This window comes from Odontesthes bonariensis, chromosome 17 (assembly GCF_027942865.1).
Source record: "Odontesthes bonariensis isolate fOdoBon6 chromosome 17, fOdoBon6.hap1, whole genome shotgun sequence".
Taxonomy (NCBI): Eukaryota; Metazoa; Chordata; class Actinopteri; order Atheriniformes; family Atherinopsidae; genus Odontesthes; species Odontesthes bonariensis.
Window position 1 is genome coordinate 19,441,970 of NC_134522.1, and position 17,350 is coordinate 19,459,319.

At 38.7% G+C, this 17,350-nt stretch overlaps 2 protein-coding genes across 22 annotated transcripts in view; both read left to right on the plus strand.

The window, feature by feature from the left end:
- The first annotated feature begins 831 nt into the window (after positions 1–831).
- Positions 832–5,512, plus strand: LOC142366544 (E3 ubiquitin ligase TRAF3IP2-like). The gene is made up of 8 exons (XM_075448457.1): positions 832–934; positions 2,320–2,461; positions 2,578–2,783; positions 3,426–3,514; positions 3,613–3,681; positions 4,272–4,376; positions 4,692–4,766; positions 4,880–5,512. The coding sequence occupies exons 1-8, from the start codon at positions 922–924 to the stop codon at positions 5,048–5,050; spliced, it is 870 nt and encodes a 289-aa protein (XP_075304572.1). The 5' UTR covers positions 832–921; the 3' UTR covers positions 5,051–5,512.
- A 954-nt stretch (positions 5,513–6,466) lies between these two features.
- Positions 6,467–17,350, plus strand: part of LOC142366043 (uncharacterized) — a 33,456-nt gene continuing 22,572 nt past the window's right edge. For 17 of the 21 annotated variants that reach the window (XM_075447816.1, XM_075447824.1, XM_075447818.1 and 14 more), the window contains exons 1-15: positions 6,468–6,887; positions 9,205–9,402; positions 9,500–9,583; positions 9,668–9,772; positions 9,864–10,019; positions 10,191–10,334; positions 10,463–10,606; positions 11,047–11,190; positions 11,282–11,401; positions 11,543–11,662; positions 11,783–11,827; positions 11,943–11,990; positions 12,085–12,111; positions 15,039–15,122; positions 15,206–16,231. In XM_075447816.1, coding sequence (XP_075303931.1) covers positions 6,878–6,887; positions 9,205–9,402; positions 9,500–9,583; positions 9,668–9,772; positions 9,864–10,019; positions 10,191–10,334; positions 10,463–10,606; positions 11,047–11,190; positions 11,282–11,401; positions 11,543–11,662; positions 11,783–11,827; positions 11,943–11,990; positions 12,085–12,111; positions 15,039–15,122; positions 15,206–16,231 — 2,455 coding nt within the window. In that variant the 5' untranslated portion in view covers positions 6,468–6,877. Of the gene's footprint in view, positions 6,888–9,204; positions 9,403–9,499; positions 9,584–9,667; positions 9,773–9,863; positions 10,020–10,190; positions 10,335–10,462; positions 10,607–11,046; positions 11,191–11,281; positions 11,402–11,542; positions 11,663–11,782; positions 11,828–11,942; positions 11,991–12,084; positions 12,112–15,038; positions 15,123–15,205; positions 16,232–17,350 lie in introns of all 21 variants that reach the window. The other 4 variants (XM_075447832.1, XM_075447821.1, XM_075447817.1 and 1 more) reach the window with 3 other exon arrangements.

The window sequence follows — 17,350 nt, forward strand, 5'->3', positions numbered from 1 at the left end:
GGTGCATTCAACACTGGTTGAAGCTTGTTTGGCAGGTAACATCTAGTTAACACTTGGTCTCCCCCCAATGAGCAAGTCACACCACATTCTTTGCTCTGATTGGATGCGGCTGACGATAAGAAACATTTGCATATAAGAGACTGTAACACACATGCCTCTGCACACATGAGGAAAGAATCCACGAGTGAACAGATAGGTCATTGTTATACCTTCAGACATTTCATAGATAAATACATTTTCCGTATGTAGGTACACTGATGTGTGAAATTAGTATTTATGTAATATTATTTGGTTGACTCTTTCCCTTGCAGGACTGGTACCATGTTGAAATGGAGAAATCTGAAAAAGGACCAGAACTGAGAGCATTTTCCACCACAGAAGAGTCTGAACATTTCTCCCAGCTTAGGAGCCCTGAAACATCAGCAAATCAAATCTTGCCTGTTAATCCGCATGACGATAGAGTAATGTCAACCTGTTGCATGGATGTCTACAAGTTCTGTCGATGCCCACGCACAGGTAAACACCTGAACAAAGAGTGGAAGAGACGTCCTGCTGACATTTTGCAGCATGTAGAACAAATGCTGCACACAACTTTTGAGGGCTCTTTATTCTATCCTGCAGGAATCATGCAAAGTGGTGCCAGAGAAGAATGCAGTTGTTGGGGCTGTGGACCAGATAAGTGGGAAACAGTTAAGCCTTCAAACAGAGAAACAACCAGGTACCAGAGGAAGCTCTTAGTGTAAAAAAAAGTCCTCATTAATAGATTATAAATTGGTTTTTTTCCCTTTAACATTCAGAAGGGTGGATGAATACTGTCCTCAGCCTCAGAGTGATGTAGAAGAGGAGCTTGAGCCTCCTTTGCCACTGAAAGCCGATGATGAGTGGCAACATCAAAGTCCTTTTGTACTTCCTCACAACTACATGTGCAACTACAGTAAGTGAAATAGCTTTCCCTTTGGTTTGCCACTTATTTTCTTTTATTGGAATCATATGGGACATGACCTAAAAAATATGAAAAAGAATTGATTTGACAAGTAAAGAAGATCAAATAAAAATGCCCTAACCTAGTACCCACAGTTCTGTATGCAATTTAATTTCCAAATCAAATAAAAAGGAAAACAGCACAGAAAGCTCTGAGCCTTTCACTCTTTTTATGTTTCTTGCCCCAAAGACTGAGGGCAAAGAAATGATCATAGCACAGAGATGAGTCCAACAAAGACAGCAAGAAGTTGGAGGAAATGTATTCCTCATTAACTAAATAAAGGCTGAGAAAGTTTTTTTTTTAGTGATTGTATAGAATATATATATCTATATCTATATAGATATAGATATATATAAAAAGAAAATCTGAAATGAGAAAGTGAGAATACACTGACATTGTCTAAAGAGATTTAAATAATCTTATAACATACCCATGTGTAGCCACGTGTGCCTCTTTCAAGGAATAAAACTGCCTGTGTAATGGAACGCAATATGGATTTTAAAAAAAAGCACCAGACCTCTCTTTCTGTTAGGGTAGTAGTGCCTTAGTGACATTCCTCTTCAGGAATGACAAAAATGTAGAAAAAGCGGAGACTAGAGAATTCTAACTTGAATTATGACTACTTCTGTTTTAATTATTAGAGACCAAAGGTCAGATAGAAAGAGCATCAAACAGACATAAGCAGGCAAACTGCTCCAGTATCTGTTGCATCCCCTTGGTAAAGGATCAAAGTGTGGCCACATTCAGTTTTGACATCTGGAAGGGACATGTAATTACCAGTTTTCAGGGTCATACCATAAAAACTGGCAATCACTTTCAAGTGGAAGTGATTTCATCCCTTTAAATCTGACATTGAATAAATGGGCTTTTGTTAATGAAAGTCCTTGTTAACACTATGTCTGAAAAAGGTACTTATACTTGTATAGTCGGGCAAGAACACAAACTATTCGCAAATGTTGCTTGATTTGAACAATTATTAGTATTCAGATCTTATTTGACAAATGAACAGAGCATGTGTGCATGCATGTATCTCAATTCTTAACACTCCAGATGTGATATGTCCGTATTTGCTTGATAAAGACATTTTTACCTTGGTTCCTTGCATCTTATATTTGATCACCTGACTTATTTGAGATAGACTCTTTAAAAAGTGCGTCTCACATCCATCACTTTGCTTTCACAACACTAGTATTACTTTGTCATTTAATTTTCTTGTTGAAACTTGTTTAACACACAAGTTGCTTCCTCTGAATCCTGTTTGAAAGTTGAGAGAAAACTCTCATTCGGTTTTTCTCTGAAGTCACTAACTTGTTGAAATGGTAACAATGTATCCACAGACCTTCATCACATGATGGATGCTAGATATGACTACTCTGCAGAAGAAAGGCAGTACGGCCTCAATCCAGTCAACAGATACCCTCCTCAGTCATATCCCCACGCAGCTACCTCCCATCTAAAATGGAATGACCCTGAAAACTGGTAATCACAGATCACTTTTGAGTGGATCACATGTAAAAATGCCACCCTCCCATGGACTTGAAATTGTGACTTTAAGCTGTGTGACAGTCCTTAGCTTTCGTTATTTTTCTTTCTAGCTGCTTCAGCCTCCACCAACATAACAGCCCTTTGAGTGACAGCGCAGCTCAGGGTGGCGTCTCTGTCAACGTGCCTCAGTTCTCCGTCCCGCCTGTGCAAAGCTTTTCACAGGTTAGCGTGCTGAAGCTGAGCCCGGCAGCTGCCGAGGAGTCTGTTCCTCACACACAGGAGAAAAGGAGAATCATCAGTTTGCCTGATGAGTGTCGTGAGTCACTTTAATGTTTCATTCAAATGAATTTAAAGGAGCAGTGCCATTCATTTAGTAATTGAGAAGGAAGTTATCCCCAAGATATTTTGTGTGAATGCAGGAATGTTAAATGTAGGACACTTGGAAGTAATTGTGGGTATCTGAATTGTGTCTGGGAATTTTATTGATCTTTTATTGAATTTTATGACTGTTATCTATATCAACCTTCTAAATCTGTCTTGGCTTCTGTTTAGGTGTTGGAATAGCTTGGATGTTTATTAAGATTATTTCCCATGTAATTTACAGCTGTCAGTGCAAAGCACGTCATTAATAACACCTCTGGTACTTTCAGAACACTAATTTAAATAATAACTCCACTTTTTGTTTTTGTTGTTGAGTCTGTCGCCTTTTGAAATGTTGTACTAAAATCAGTGATAAGTTCAGTGTAAAACATTGGATGCCTCTAAATCATGCAAAGCAAAAGGAGGAAACAGTAATACTGTGAAAACGTCCACTGTTACTTTCAGAAGAGCAGCAGGAGTATGGAGCTCCCCAGCACAAGATTAATTCTATAATTATCTGTGCACACTCTGTATAATTTGCTGAAACCTAATTCTTTAAATCAACCGATCAAGTTTTTATGATCTCATCTCTCCGCAGGAAATGTTTTTATAACTTACTCTTTGGACGTGTCCTCGGAGATGGCGACCTTTGCAGACTTCCTCACAAAGCAAAGCTTTCGACCAGCTGTAAGCTGTTCCGTTCTAACACAGATGTTTCTATTTTTCTTTCAAAACCACATAAAGCACTCAACATTTTGTGAACAACCGCAACTTTGATTTCACAGATTGACTTGTTAGACAACCCCGTTAGATGCATGGACATCAGTAAGTGGACAGCCGCTTACCTAAAAGATGTAAGTAAATGCACAGATTAATTTATTCAATTTGCTTTTTTGAATTTAAATTAGATTTTTTTAAGTCCTTTTTCATCAACATCAGTGAGCTCTGTGAAAGCAACTGGACAAACACCTGGCAGGACATTAATCTAATGACTTGATAAGCTCATTGCACTTTCATTGAACTGATGACTGCAAGATATCAAAGAAATGGTCTGGTAGCAAACCAACAAAAAGACTACTATGATTGTTAATGCTCTGAGCCTCTTAGTCCTGGCTGATAATTGATCATGTGGTTTTCAATTCACTTAATAAAATTAAAGAATACTTTATTCACCCCAAAGGAGATTGATAGATGATTCTAGAATTGATTAATTTAGTGCCAAGTCATAGAACAAGACATCCACAAAACAGATCAGGAAATGATTGTAAAACTTTAACTAAAAAAACAACAAAATAAATCCAGAGCATGATTAAATGTGGATTTGTACTTTGAAAACTAGATCATTTTATGAGTTTGATTATATCAGTTAATTATAGAATTATATAAGTATATCTTTAAACAATGTCTAATGTGTTTCTTGTTGTCGTTTTTTTATCCTCTATAGCCATCAACCCTGATTATCATCGCTATCAGTCCCAAGTATAAGGAAGATATTGAAGGATCTGTAGTAGACAATCATGGTCTACAGACTAAATATATTCACACAATGGTGAGAAAGAGTCATTGTGAAGGAGGTATTCAAATTAATTACCTCACTAAAGGTAGTAAGAATATTACTGTGCGAAAAAAGCCTCATTGAAGGTAATGTAAGGTCAGTTAGAATAAGTAAATGTACCTGAGGTAATGTCATTTTTAATGTGTAAACTAAATTGTTTTCCACATTTATCCAAATGTCTGCTGATTTCTATCTCCCTTTATGCATTGTTTAGTTTTTTTAATTCCTTTCAGTAATTGGAAAATCACTTCTTGGTTCTGAAAATGACAACGAGAAGCCAAGCTGAAATTGTAAATCTGATTTTGCCAGATGCAGAATGAATTCATCCAGCAGGGCAGCCTGAATTTCAGATTCATACCGGTTCTCTTCCTCAGTGCAACCCAGGTCAGAAAACACGTCAATAGCTAAAGAACTTTCCCGCAAAATGTTCTCCTTGTCTCAGAGATTCATTTCTGTTTGTATTTACTTCATGAAATGTCTCTGCACACTCCACACAGAAGCATGTTCCAAGTTGGCTTCAGAACACGCGGGTTTACCGCTGGCCGAAGGACACTGAAGATTTATTACTGCGGCTGCTAAGAGAGGAGAGATATGTCCCTCCTCCAGTCCCTATGGAGCTCACCCTCATCATCAGGCCTGTGAACATGAGTGCTGCAGCTACACTGTGATGACACACCAAAGTTTTTTGCTTATATGTTTGTGTGTTCTGTTTTCTTTACATTCTTATCATTTCTGTTATTGGCATTTTTTTGGTTCAAGCCAAAAAGAGTCTGTTTGTGATGTTTGTAAGATGTTTCTGTGTGTACCAGTACTCATCGCACAGGCATCAGCCTTTTGTCCTTATGCAAAACACCAATACGTGTAACTGGTGCGTGACAGTGTGTGTAAGAACAAACACTATACGAATGTGTGTGTAAATGAGTGAATGTTTCTCATGGTGCAAAGCTGTTTGAAAAAATAGCATAGTAGTATCAGACCAGATGCAATAAAAATCCATTTGCGACTTAATACTGATCAAACGAAGGAAAATAACATGCAAAATGGAACTGGCTCATCTTTTTTCATTCCAGGTTGTAAGCTCGATGAAAATTTACTGGGGAAATTAAGGAAAAATATTTTTTTTCGATAACTTAAGAGGTATAAAATTTTAGGTTTTAGCAGCACTCAGTTGTTGTGACTTTGTTATGTGGTTATGCTCACTACTTACACTGCTTTACACAATATTTCCAATATTGTTTCAGTTAATAATAATGTTCATGCCTTTTTGTATTCTTTTATATATAGAATATATACATATATATAAAGATGTTATATATCTACTCTAACTTGCATTAGACTATGGATGGAAGTCAGTCTATCCATCAACCAATTTAGTTGATTTTGATTTAAACTAAAATAATTGCATCTGCAATAACCTGGAAGCCAAATTGTGTTTGGAGCTTATTGGCAAATGTAAGCAAGCTAATTTCCAGCTTTGATTGAGGTGATAAAAATCAAACCTATTGTCTCTAGAGTGTACAATCCATGAAGCATTCACAGCAACAGTAACAAAGTGGTTAAAGCTAATGCACATTGCAAAAGAGTCGCAAGATGGGGCTGCATTAATGCAACTACTGGACCTCACTTTTCCGTCCATTGTTGAAGTGACTGATAATTTTGCAAACAGTTTGCTCTCACAACACCTCATGCCATCAGAAAAGTTATAGGTAATCAAAATCAAATCCTGAACATAATAAAAGAGCTAATTAGTATCTTCTCTCATAAAAGAATTGGAGGTGACCTCAAATATGAGAATATTGTACTGAGCAGCAAATTGAATAAAGACGATTTCCCTCTATGTTGTTGTCAAGTCCTGATTTTGTTCACAGAATTTGTTGTTTGGAGAGCAGATTTTGAGGGCAACCAGTAGGGGTGCCCAACTCAAGCAGCTGATCTGATAGCACACACCCTTCACACGCCAAAAAAGGCCTGTCGGAGCAGCTGGTGTGCCGAGCTCCCGCTAAGAATAACCTGGGCCTTCTGGAGGATAAAGTTACCATGAAGTTCTGTGGTCTCTGCGCTGACCTATACCCATGTGAGGTGCCATTAACACTGGGTGGGATACTCTGTCGTTCCCCTCACCCAACCCAACCCTGTGCTTAGCTTGGCTCTTTCATCCCCTGCTTTGCTTTGCTCCACCGCCCCAGACCCCCTTCTTCAACGCTGCCGCATTGGCAGCTCTAAATTTTCCAACACTTGCGAGCTTACAATATATTCTTAATTTTCCATTTTCTTATATTTTCTCCGAAACCTTCATTTGGATAACATGGGGAAGGAAACAGGACAGTGATTACCAAGTGGAAATGGAATAATTTACTAACTGGGACTTACTTTTACTAACTTGTTTGATAAGTTGGTGCTGATTGGATATACTGAAACTGTCACCGGTCAGTTCTGCATGAGCGGGCTTTGCCCCCAGCTCAGAGGACCTTACCTGAAATAGTTCCCACATCACAATGGCAGAAGGTAGGATTGTTGTACATGTATTATTAACCACTGCTGGTCAAATTAATTAACTGTAAGTGAGTGGTACAACTCCAAAACCCTCACTAAAACAAGCTGAGCGATAGATAAACTGCAATATTTTGATCAGCTGAGGCCTCCTTTGAGAATGTGTTGAAAGTTAGTTGCTATTAATACAAGATATCATGTAGCAAGAGTATTAGCATTGCTGTCCTGTGACGGGCATGACTGCTGCTGCTGACGTCTGGGTTTCCAACTCTGGAGGAGGAAGCATTTTTTTTCTTTGCTTTAAGAACCAAACCCCTCTTGTCATAGTACCCTTTTATATCTAAAAGTCCCACAAACATATATATATATCTAAAGCAAAGATGTGATGTCATCATAAAGTGTAAAAATGAATTGAATAGAATTACTTTTGTCTCGAATATATTCTCAAAAACGTCACTGCTAAGTGATTGAATTTGCACTTTGTGAGTGCATAAATTATTTTAATCTGTAAAGTGGACATCAACTAAAGCATTCTTCTGTATATGTTCAACAAGTTGTTTACTCCAACCTTTTCTTTCCTGTTTTGGCCTCAGGATTTGAACTGTCCCAATAAGACGTGCTATTACAAACTGCTTTACTTCAGAAAAGATGCAAATGTCGAATGTTCTGAGAAACTGATACCGTCTGTACCTCGTGGATATTTCATCTGAATGAAGGGAATTCGTTTTGAGTATTTCCACAGGCTACCATTTAAATATGTGTAGATGTGTCAGGGCATGCTTCCTCACAGTTTGAAGGTGTCTCTAACACCTTGAGAGTCTTTAAGTACAGCAATACAGATACTGTTACGCTCTGTTAACTGAAGGGTGTGAGGATGCCATTAAATGTCACCAACATTCTTCACTTTTCTGAGCAGGAGGAAAATATATGAGAATCTTCCTTTGAACCTGGAATGGCATGGGTTTTCTGCTCATCAGATGTTTCTAAACAGATACATCATATAAGATGTTGATAAAAACAACATAAATTACTATAAAACAGAGGAACGAGTCTACATGTGAATGCAATTTAAAAGTATGTGATGAGATTCAGTGAATGCAGAAGCTAAACACACTGTCTCCAATATGGAATGTGTTAATCAAACAGGAACTAGCATCTGTCATGATTGGCTGCTGTGTATAGATAATAAGGCCAGACAGACAGACATTATTTTCCACAGGAACTTCCTCATTAGATATTGGACTAAGCTGTGTCACTAGTTGAATTGTTGTTACCAAAAGAGTATTGTGAGAAATTTGAATGTGTTAAAAGCTTGGAAATATTCCTCCTTTAATGTGTGAAACATCTTGAGACAACATTCAATCTTGACAGCCTGAAATAAATCTACGAGGGTCTTCTGCAATATGAATAAGAGCCACTGTCTACTACTTCAGAATTGTCTGTATTTTTTTATTTGGTTCTTGGTTTTCTTGCTGATTTGAAGTGGGTTTGGCTCAGATGAATATACAGGATGAGTCATGAAAACCGACATCAAGAAGTTGTTGTGTTTATACTTGAGATGAGGCAGATGCTGACTCAACATTTGCATCATTTTGGAATATTACACTCAATAGGAACTCGGTGTGTGCCAAAGAGAGACTTTTTTTTATGTCTTTTGTTTCCAAGATTTCCAACTGATTATGTCTTTCCAAAGGTGAACAAGTTTACAGAATATTGACACACCCGACTGGTTTTAGGAGATGTGTCTCCAGGGGAACACTTTAAACCCATCCATCCATCCATTTTCTATACCCACTTAATCCGTCGGTCGGGTCGCGGGGGGGCTGGAGCCTATCCCAGCAGTCATCGGGTGAGAGGCGGGGTACACCCTGGACAGGTCGAGAGTCCATCACCACCACACAGAGATAAATGAAACGAACAACCACACACACACTCACACTCACTCCTTTATATTTTATATATATTTATTTACCCACACATACACGGGGAGAACATGCAAACTCCACACAGAAAGGCCCCAGCTGGGAGTTGGAACCTGGAATCCTCTCGCTGTGAGGTGACGGTGCTAACCCCCACACTACCGTGCAGACCCCACTTTTAACCCAAAACCTAAAAATATCAACTCAATGCCATCTGGTGGACAAACTGTGTCATCTTATTTTTGTGATATATTTATGACGCACTCATTATACTCATCAGCAGGCATCATGATGATATACAGAAATCCCAAAACACTTTAAGACCCAAAACACATTTGACTTTTTTATCTTTTTTTTAAACTGTTATATCCTCCCAGCGTGACTTGTGTATCAACATGTTTTTCTACATCCAGGAGCCACATCCACTGCAGCCAGTGGGGCCTCCAATGGAGCAGCAGCACCACAGACGAGCTCTCTCAAATCAAAAGGTCTGGGGCTCCTCAGGAAGCTCAAAATGTCTGTGGAGCTTCTGATTGCCCTGGCTGCTCTCCTGTCCTGGGTGGTTGTGGGTGTGGTGATGTTTGACTTTGTGGAGTACAAGGCAGTACCTGGTGAGTCTCTCTACCTAAAAGTACATCTGCTTTGCTGCCTTAGTCATTTTGGCTGACAGATATGTAGAGTTATGAACCTGTTTCCCTTTATTATCAGATATTCAACAAATTATAACGGACCCTGTTCAAGCTGTAAACGATGCTGTTGATGAAATGTCCAGTCTGCTCAATAAGTTCCAAGGTACACAAGTGGGACATTCAGCATGACATGTTTTTCTATGTTTACTCTTGTAAGACTGTGATGCATATCTCGCTTCTCTTCCAGAGTGTGCACCTGATTTAAGTGACCCTATGTCTGCTGCTACTTATGCAGCCGAGGAAATAACAGGGGCAAAAGATGGATTTGTTCACTATTTTTCTGATGAGGAAGGTATGACAATTCACTAATTCTAAGAAAAAAAAAATCACAGGAAAATAAGAGTTTAGTAATCATTTGAGGCACCCATCTTTCCGGACTTCAGGAAACTTCTACCTCAGCTACGTTGATCCTGTGGTCATTGGTCGAGGAGTTTTTCATTCAACCAATGACTTCATGTCTGGAGTGGTGGGCTTCCTCAGGGACTCACTGTGTGCTATTGTGGATTATTTATTGGATATGATACTGGATATAAGAAAAGGTGTGTATGTCATTTTCAAGTATTATTTTCTAACTTGTTTAACCAGTTTCACACATAATCAAACAACAGAAAGACAAATCTTTTGGCTTTTTTCACTAAATATTGCTGCCCTCTAACAGTCTGGTTGAATCATTGGTGAATTGTTTTGAATCTGTTTCTCTCTTGTCCCAGGAAAACTTGATCTTAGCTACATTGACCCTGTTGTGATAGGCAGAGGTGTCTTCAGTGTTACTAATGAGTTCATGTGTGGAATGGCGGGCTACATCCAGGATGTGCTCTGCCTCATCATGGACACTATGATGGGTGTAGTGCAAGGTATTTACTCTCTTTTTTTTTTAACCTGCAACATCTTAACAGTTAAGATTGAATATTCCACAGGGTTTACCTGATTTATCTTTCAAACTGTAGCTGTGCGTATTTGTTTCCTGTTTGTGTTTATTCAGGAGCTATTGATATTAGCTTCATTGACCCGGTGGTCATCGGTAGAAATGTCTTCAGAGATACAGATGACACAGTGTCTGGAGTAGTGGGCTACATCCGGGACACTCTCTGTGCCATCTTGGACGCAATACAGGATGTATTCAAAGGTACATTCTCTTTATTTTTTTTCTCTCTTTTGTATGCTGTTCAGTGCTTACGTTAAACAGGCAAACGAAAAATAATTCAATCTCAAGATTTAATTTGATTTAGTGTAAAGAAAAATAATCAATAGGATTTCAATGAAAAATCAGCTCAGGATTAGAAGGGGAAGCAGTGCTTCTAGATCTTGCTTATAGTATATGTAGAATTTTAACTAAGACCAAGATACTTTTCAGAGGTGTTCCTGATAAAACTGAGAGATTTCCACCGTACAATTTATTTCAGTCTTTAAGAGCATGTCTATTTCTTTTTTGACAACCATGTTTTTTGGAAACAGGCTCGTATAACTTCACATCCATTTTGTTTAACATTTATTGTCGACTTGCTTTATCTATATATCTGTTACAAATCAACATCATTTGCCTTGATTGTGTGCTGTTCTTCTCAGGGACAACTAGCATTAACTTTGTTGACCCTGTGGTCATTGGTCGACATGTCGTCAGTGTTACTAATGACTTCGTGAGTGGAATAGCAGGATACATCCAGGATGTGCTCTGTGCAATCTTAGATGTGATACTGGATACATTAAAAGGTATATATTAAAATGCAAACTCTACTGTGGCTTGTTAGTTGGAGTCTTCACAAACTTCATGAATGATTGCTTTCCTTTTTCTGTCAATCAGATATCCAGCAGGCTGTGGGATTTAGTCCCATGTCAGTCCTGAAGACAACAGCAGAAATCACTAAAGAACAGATAAACATGCTTGTGAGCTACTTCTCCACAACACTGACAGGTGAACAAGGTCTGTTATTACATATCTTGTGACAGAATATATTCACATCTCATAATGTGGCCATTCTCCACTGTGTTTTTCAGAATAGAAGGATACGATGGCATGAAAAGAAAGGATCTTTTATTCAAACTTTCATACTTTGATTTTCAGGGATCGTGCCTGAAGCGTCCGTTGACCCAATGAAAGTAGTTGAGGAAGCAGTGCTGGACTTAAGTGATAAGAAGGACTTGTTCTTGGGTTACATGTCAAGCTTGCTTGTTGGTGATCAAGGTGAGATTGTTTGCATAAATTAAATACTTCTGTCTCGGGTTGTTCAAAGGTTTCGATCTGTATGTGTAGAATTAAACTGCCAAAAGTACATTGTTGCATACAGAATTTGTTTTCTTTTAGGCGAACCAGTTCCCTCGCCAGTTGTAAACGTGGTTACTGAAAAAGGTAACTTTTTAATTGTTTTTTGATACACCTTGAAACATCTAATTGCTTGATTATTGTCATGCATTTTACAACTGGCAGTTCTTTAAAAAAAAATTTAAAAATTCTCTCTCTTTAGATGAAACTGTAGCTTCTCCATCTGATATCAATTTGGTTAGAAGAAAAGGTATGTACACCCGTATTTACCTGTTTTGATTGCAATAATTCAGGTAATCAGCCCTTTAAAGGCAAACGTCTTTATTTAAATCTTTTAAACACAGGTGAATTTCTACCTTCAATCGAAAAAGGTAAGAAAACACCTCCTTACAGCACGTTTAAGCTTAAAATGTATTATGCAACAGGTTCAATGTGTGTTGAAAGCAACTACAGTACACAGACTTGCCAAATTTATTGTTTTCCCACTTTCCCTGCATGCCTGCACTGATTTCTGTATTTCTGATTTCCTGCCACATTATGCATGATGATAATGTGGTCTCCTTTATCAAAATGCCTTACAGTCCAGTATAATACAGCAACTCTGAGGCATTTTGAAAGTGTGTGTTATTTTAAGAAACTCAATGTGTACATTAAATTGTGGTATGGGCCAATCTTCATCATAACCATCGTTCATCATTATAATGTATAATTGTTATGGATTTAGGGACTGCATTCATCCATTTCTTTGTCTTTGACTGACTTTATGTTGTAACCTTTTCTAAAACTGTGAACTAAAATGTTTGCCAAGTTTCATCCAGCTGTGATGTTTTGTTTCCATGAGAAAAAGTTTGTCCTTATAACACTGCATATGAAAACTTGTCTTAAAGGGGACATATGCAAAACTCACTTTTTGCGGGTCTTTGTGTTCATATTTGGGCCTCTACTGTTCCTTTAAACACTCCAAGCGCGAAAAAAACCCATCCATCCATTTTCTGTAGGTCAGTAGAAAGACTTTGGTGTCAAGAAAAAAATGCTGCTGTGAGCCATTTGGATGGCTCCCCTATTGTGACGTCACAATAGGGGAATTTGCATATACCTGTCGAGTCCCCACCCTCTACAGCATCGAGCATACATGGCTACGAAAGGAAAATCACACATGAAGTGTTGTGTTGTTGGCTGCACCTGTGATGCGTTTCTGGAGACCCAGGTGTCCAACAGCAGCTCCAGTCTCTGCCGGTGATACCTCCCGGTGGTTTCCACGAACAGGTCAGCCTGTGTGAGCTGCTCCACCGGCCGAGGGGGAGCGCTCCTCCGCGCCCGGCCGCTCACCCTCTCCTCTCCCGGGCCAGCTGCCTGAAATAAGTTGAGAAAACATCCGCGCCCCCTGCAGCCGGCAGCTCCTTCTGGTGTCCGCCAGTGAGCACGAGCATCCCGGCCACCAGCAGACAGGTGACCGCGGCGACAGCAGCGCAAGGTCCCGCTGTTGAGAATACACTTCTTTTCTGTCCATAAGTGAAGTGGTGAACCCATCCACGCAGTGAACATGTGGAAGCCTGCCGGGGGACCGAGGCTCGCCTTAAGCTCAGCGGGACCTCGCGCTGCTGTCGCCGCGGTCACGTAGATAGATAGATAGATAGATAGATAGATAGATAGATAGATAGATAGATAGATAGATAGATAGATACTTTATTGATCCCGAAGGAAATTCAAGCATCCAGTAGCAAGACATAATAAAGCAATAAAATGTTTATACAATTATAAACACTCTAAAAACAATCTAAGAATTTAAAAAAACAGTTTAAAAATACACTATCAGAAAATAAAGTACAGAATTGTACCTTTAGGGGTACAATGGCTTGTCACTGGGGCAGAAAGGGGTAAACAGTACACGCAGCCGGAGGCTTCTCATGAGCGGGGCGGGGCGTGGTCAGCAACAGCTTATTTGCATAAAAGTGACAGAGCCCTTTAAACGGCTCAATTTGGGAGAGACTGAAATTGGCAAGAATAGAGCTGGTGAAATCTCTTTATGTGAGAGTGATTTTGTGCAAAGAACTTCATGAACATGTTTTGTATAGCCCATAGACCAATTCTAACTTGTTTAAAGAGGTAAAATATGTCTCCTTTAATTCATCGATTAATGTGTCCTTATGTGTTGCATTCCGCTGTTTGTGTTTGTTTCATGCATATTTTGTATAACTGACTGACTGTCACCATTCTAAATGGATGTCATGTGTACAATTGAACCTGGAAATATCTAAACAGACACAACTTTTGTTAGTCGAATTCCTGAATATTGGGTTTAGAATGCAATTAATGGATTATTTCCACAGTAAAAAAAAGACAAACTGTTCACATCATCAAACCAGAAAACAAAACTCTGCAGAAAGGTATATTTATTCAAGTAAAGCAAAGCCTTAGTGTAAACAAGTACAGAGGGTTCACCACAAAACCAGAAACCATAAGCCTCAGGAATACAGAGGATGGATTAGACTTCACCAAAGAACATCTTGAAAAGCCAGAGCAGCTCTGAAACAGCATTCTTTGGAAAGATGAAACTGAGTTCAACCTCAACCAGAGTGACACGTTGAAAAAAATATGCAGAAGGTTTGGAGCACGAAATGTGCATCTGTCAGCATTGACACCAGGTCACTGATGTTTACTGGTGATGCAACAGAAGACTTAAGCAGCCAGATGGGTTCTGAAGTGTATATTGATATATTGAAATACTGTGTGCTCACATTCAGCTGAACGCAGCAAAGCTGACGTGACAATGCTTCAAAATTCATGGGACACAACCCATACTTATAAATACTCCGCTGTGCCTATATAATATGCCACTGTGTCTGTAGATTTCCACACATGACTGCATCTATTTTGATTGCCTTAACTGGATTATGTGGGTGTTAACATGGAATATTTCACTTGACCTGCGCATGTAATTATACCAGTCTCCACCACATGTTTGATACATTTGAAAGAACTTGAATAAAGTATTCTTTAGTAATGAAAGAGATGAGAAATCAGACTTTGGTCATTAAGATTAAGACTTTGGTCAATCACAAAATTAGTTACCTCTATCAGTATTGATATTAAACAGGAAAAGACACTAATTGGAAGATGTGGTGTACACTATTATGTGTGATATTATGAATTATCATAGCCACTTGCCGTTTCACCCTAATTTCACCCCAAAAATTCAATTATTTGTACTCAAATTCAGATTTTGAGCTGCATTTTGTTATGAATTGCCAAAGATGTAAATGTCACTTTAAAGTGATGACAAGGATTCAAAATACAGTTACAGAGATGATGCATGCTGCGGAAGATGAAGCTACCCGAGCTGCCGGTACAGCGCGAGTGCCTGAGGCAGAGGACGACGAGGGTTTGTTTGTTTTTTCATTAATAGTTACAATAATAAGATTGGAGATCAATAACAGGTTCTAAATTCACTGCTATCATCACTAGTGAAACATGTTGAAGAAACGCAACCTGAGCCTTCACTGAGTGGGGACGAAATCCCAGATGATGACAGCAGGGAGGAGGAAAGGGGAGAGGAAGAAGATTCTGATAATGAGGAAGAAGAAAATGCAACAAAGGAAGATGCAGAACAGCTGAAGCAAGAAGAAGAGCAGAAAGAAGAGGAAGGTGATGGTAAAGAGGAGGAGGAATTCAAAATAGGGCAAGAACAAGAAGAAGAGGGACACATTAGGACAGATCAGATTGTTTTAGAGGGAGAGGAAGAGGAGAAACATCCAGCAGAGGGAGTCGTAGAGCACAGCGAGTTGGAGGAGGAGGAACCCGAAACTGAAAAAAGAATTTCAGTTGATGAGGATGAGAAGGAAGAGGCAGAGGAGACTAAAACTGATGAAGTAATACATGATCAACAGCAGGAAAGAATAATCAGTGAGGCTGTAGAAGATGAGGAAAGGAAGGAAAACAAATTGAAAGAGGATTTGGAACTAAATATGAAAGAAGAGGAGGACACCAAAACAGATGTACTCGAAGAAGATGTGGAGAAGGAGGAAGAAGAGGAAACAAAAGCAGAAGAAGAGACAAAAACAGAAGAAGTGGAAATTGAATATGGCGATCTCCATGCTGATGAAGCCAGATACGAACAAAGCACTGATATACCTGGCAGTGATGTCAGAGATCAGTTTGAAAAAACTGATGAGGAAGATAAAGATGAAGACAAAGAAAAAGAGTCCTTTGCCCAAGAACTTGATCTTGAAATGATGTTATCTGGAAAGCTTGAAAATGACAACGCAGTACCTGAAACTAGTGAACATGAGGAGGAGGAAGTCGAAACAACTTCACCACCTGATTACGAAGAATTTGAGTTCACTGGCATAAGTGATGATCGTGATGAAAATAACAACAACAGTGAGAGCAGAAAGACTGAAACTGAACAAAAGAGGAAGGCTCGCAGTCCCTTCAGGAGGCTCAGAAAAGTCAGAGTGTCACATAAAGAACACGGGGATAAACATGAGAAAGGTATAAAACAGTAGCCCTTATCATCAAGCATTCAACATCCTGTTACCCATAAAGTGTTGATTAATAATGAATTCATCAAAGGGAGTACCGAATGCTCCTTAACCACCTTGCTGTGTCATGACTGAAGTTATTAAGGCATAACAAATATCTGTTTGATGGTTGCTGTTTCTTGACTGTATTTTAAAGTTTTTCTTCCTGGTGTTCTAACAGTGTAATTTGTTAATTGGTTGTATGACTGCTAATCAATAAGCAGAGCATCAAGTCTTGTAGCCTAAAGTTTATTGTTTAGATAATAACGTAGTGGAAAAAGAAGAAGATTTCGACATTTAACAAAACACCTGCGATCAAAGGTTGACATCAGCAGCTCGTATCAGCTTGTAGTTTTTTTTTTTTGTTTTTTTTTTGGGGAGCACATTGTATTTCCTTTCCTTGTGAGATGCAATGTGACCTTCAATTCTGATTTGAAAAAGAAAAAAAAGTCTGTTTAACAGGCACAGAGGATTTAAATTGACAATGATCGTGGACATGAAGTCAGAGTGTTGTCAGGTTTTTACACGGACAAATCACACAGATAGTTACAACTGGCAAGGAAATTGAAGGCAAAAAATAAATATGATAGGGTGAGGTTCAGATTTGTTTAGTTCATCTTGACTTAAAAGTGAATAGCTCACTGGACATACATGGAGCTAAAAGGCTGAGAATAGGTTTCTGCAGCATAGATATTTTTTGTCAGTACATTTTCAGTACTGAAGAAGCATAGTTTTGAATGATTCAACAAATAATTAACATAAGCTTGTGGTGTGTTTTTGCTCTTTGAGATTTTATTTATTTATTTACTTTTTTTTTTTTTTTTCTTGTCCTGTCCAGCATTATGGCAGCAGAATTGTAATCTGAATACCGTTTATGCTAAACACATTTGCTATGCCAAGGGAAGCTTTATGAATGTAAAGCTCCCCTTGACGCCCATCAACTCCTCATTTTTATTTATTTATTTTTGTTACAATATTTAACATGATATGATATATAATAGTGCCGAACCGGACCGGGGGACAGAGAGAGCTCTTTAAAAATTTAAGAGAACTTTGCAAGCACGACTATTTGCAATGAGAGTTATTGTTG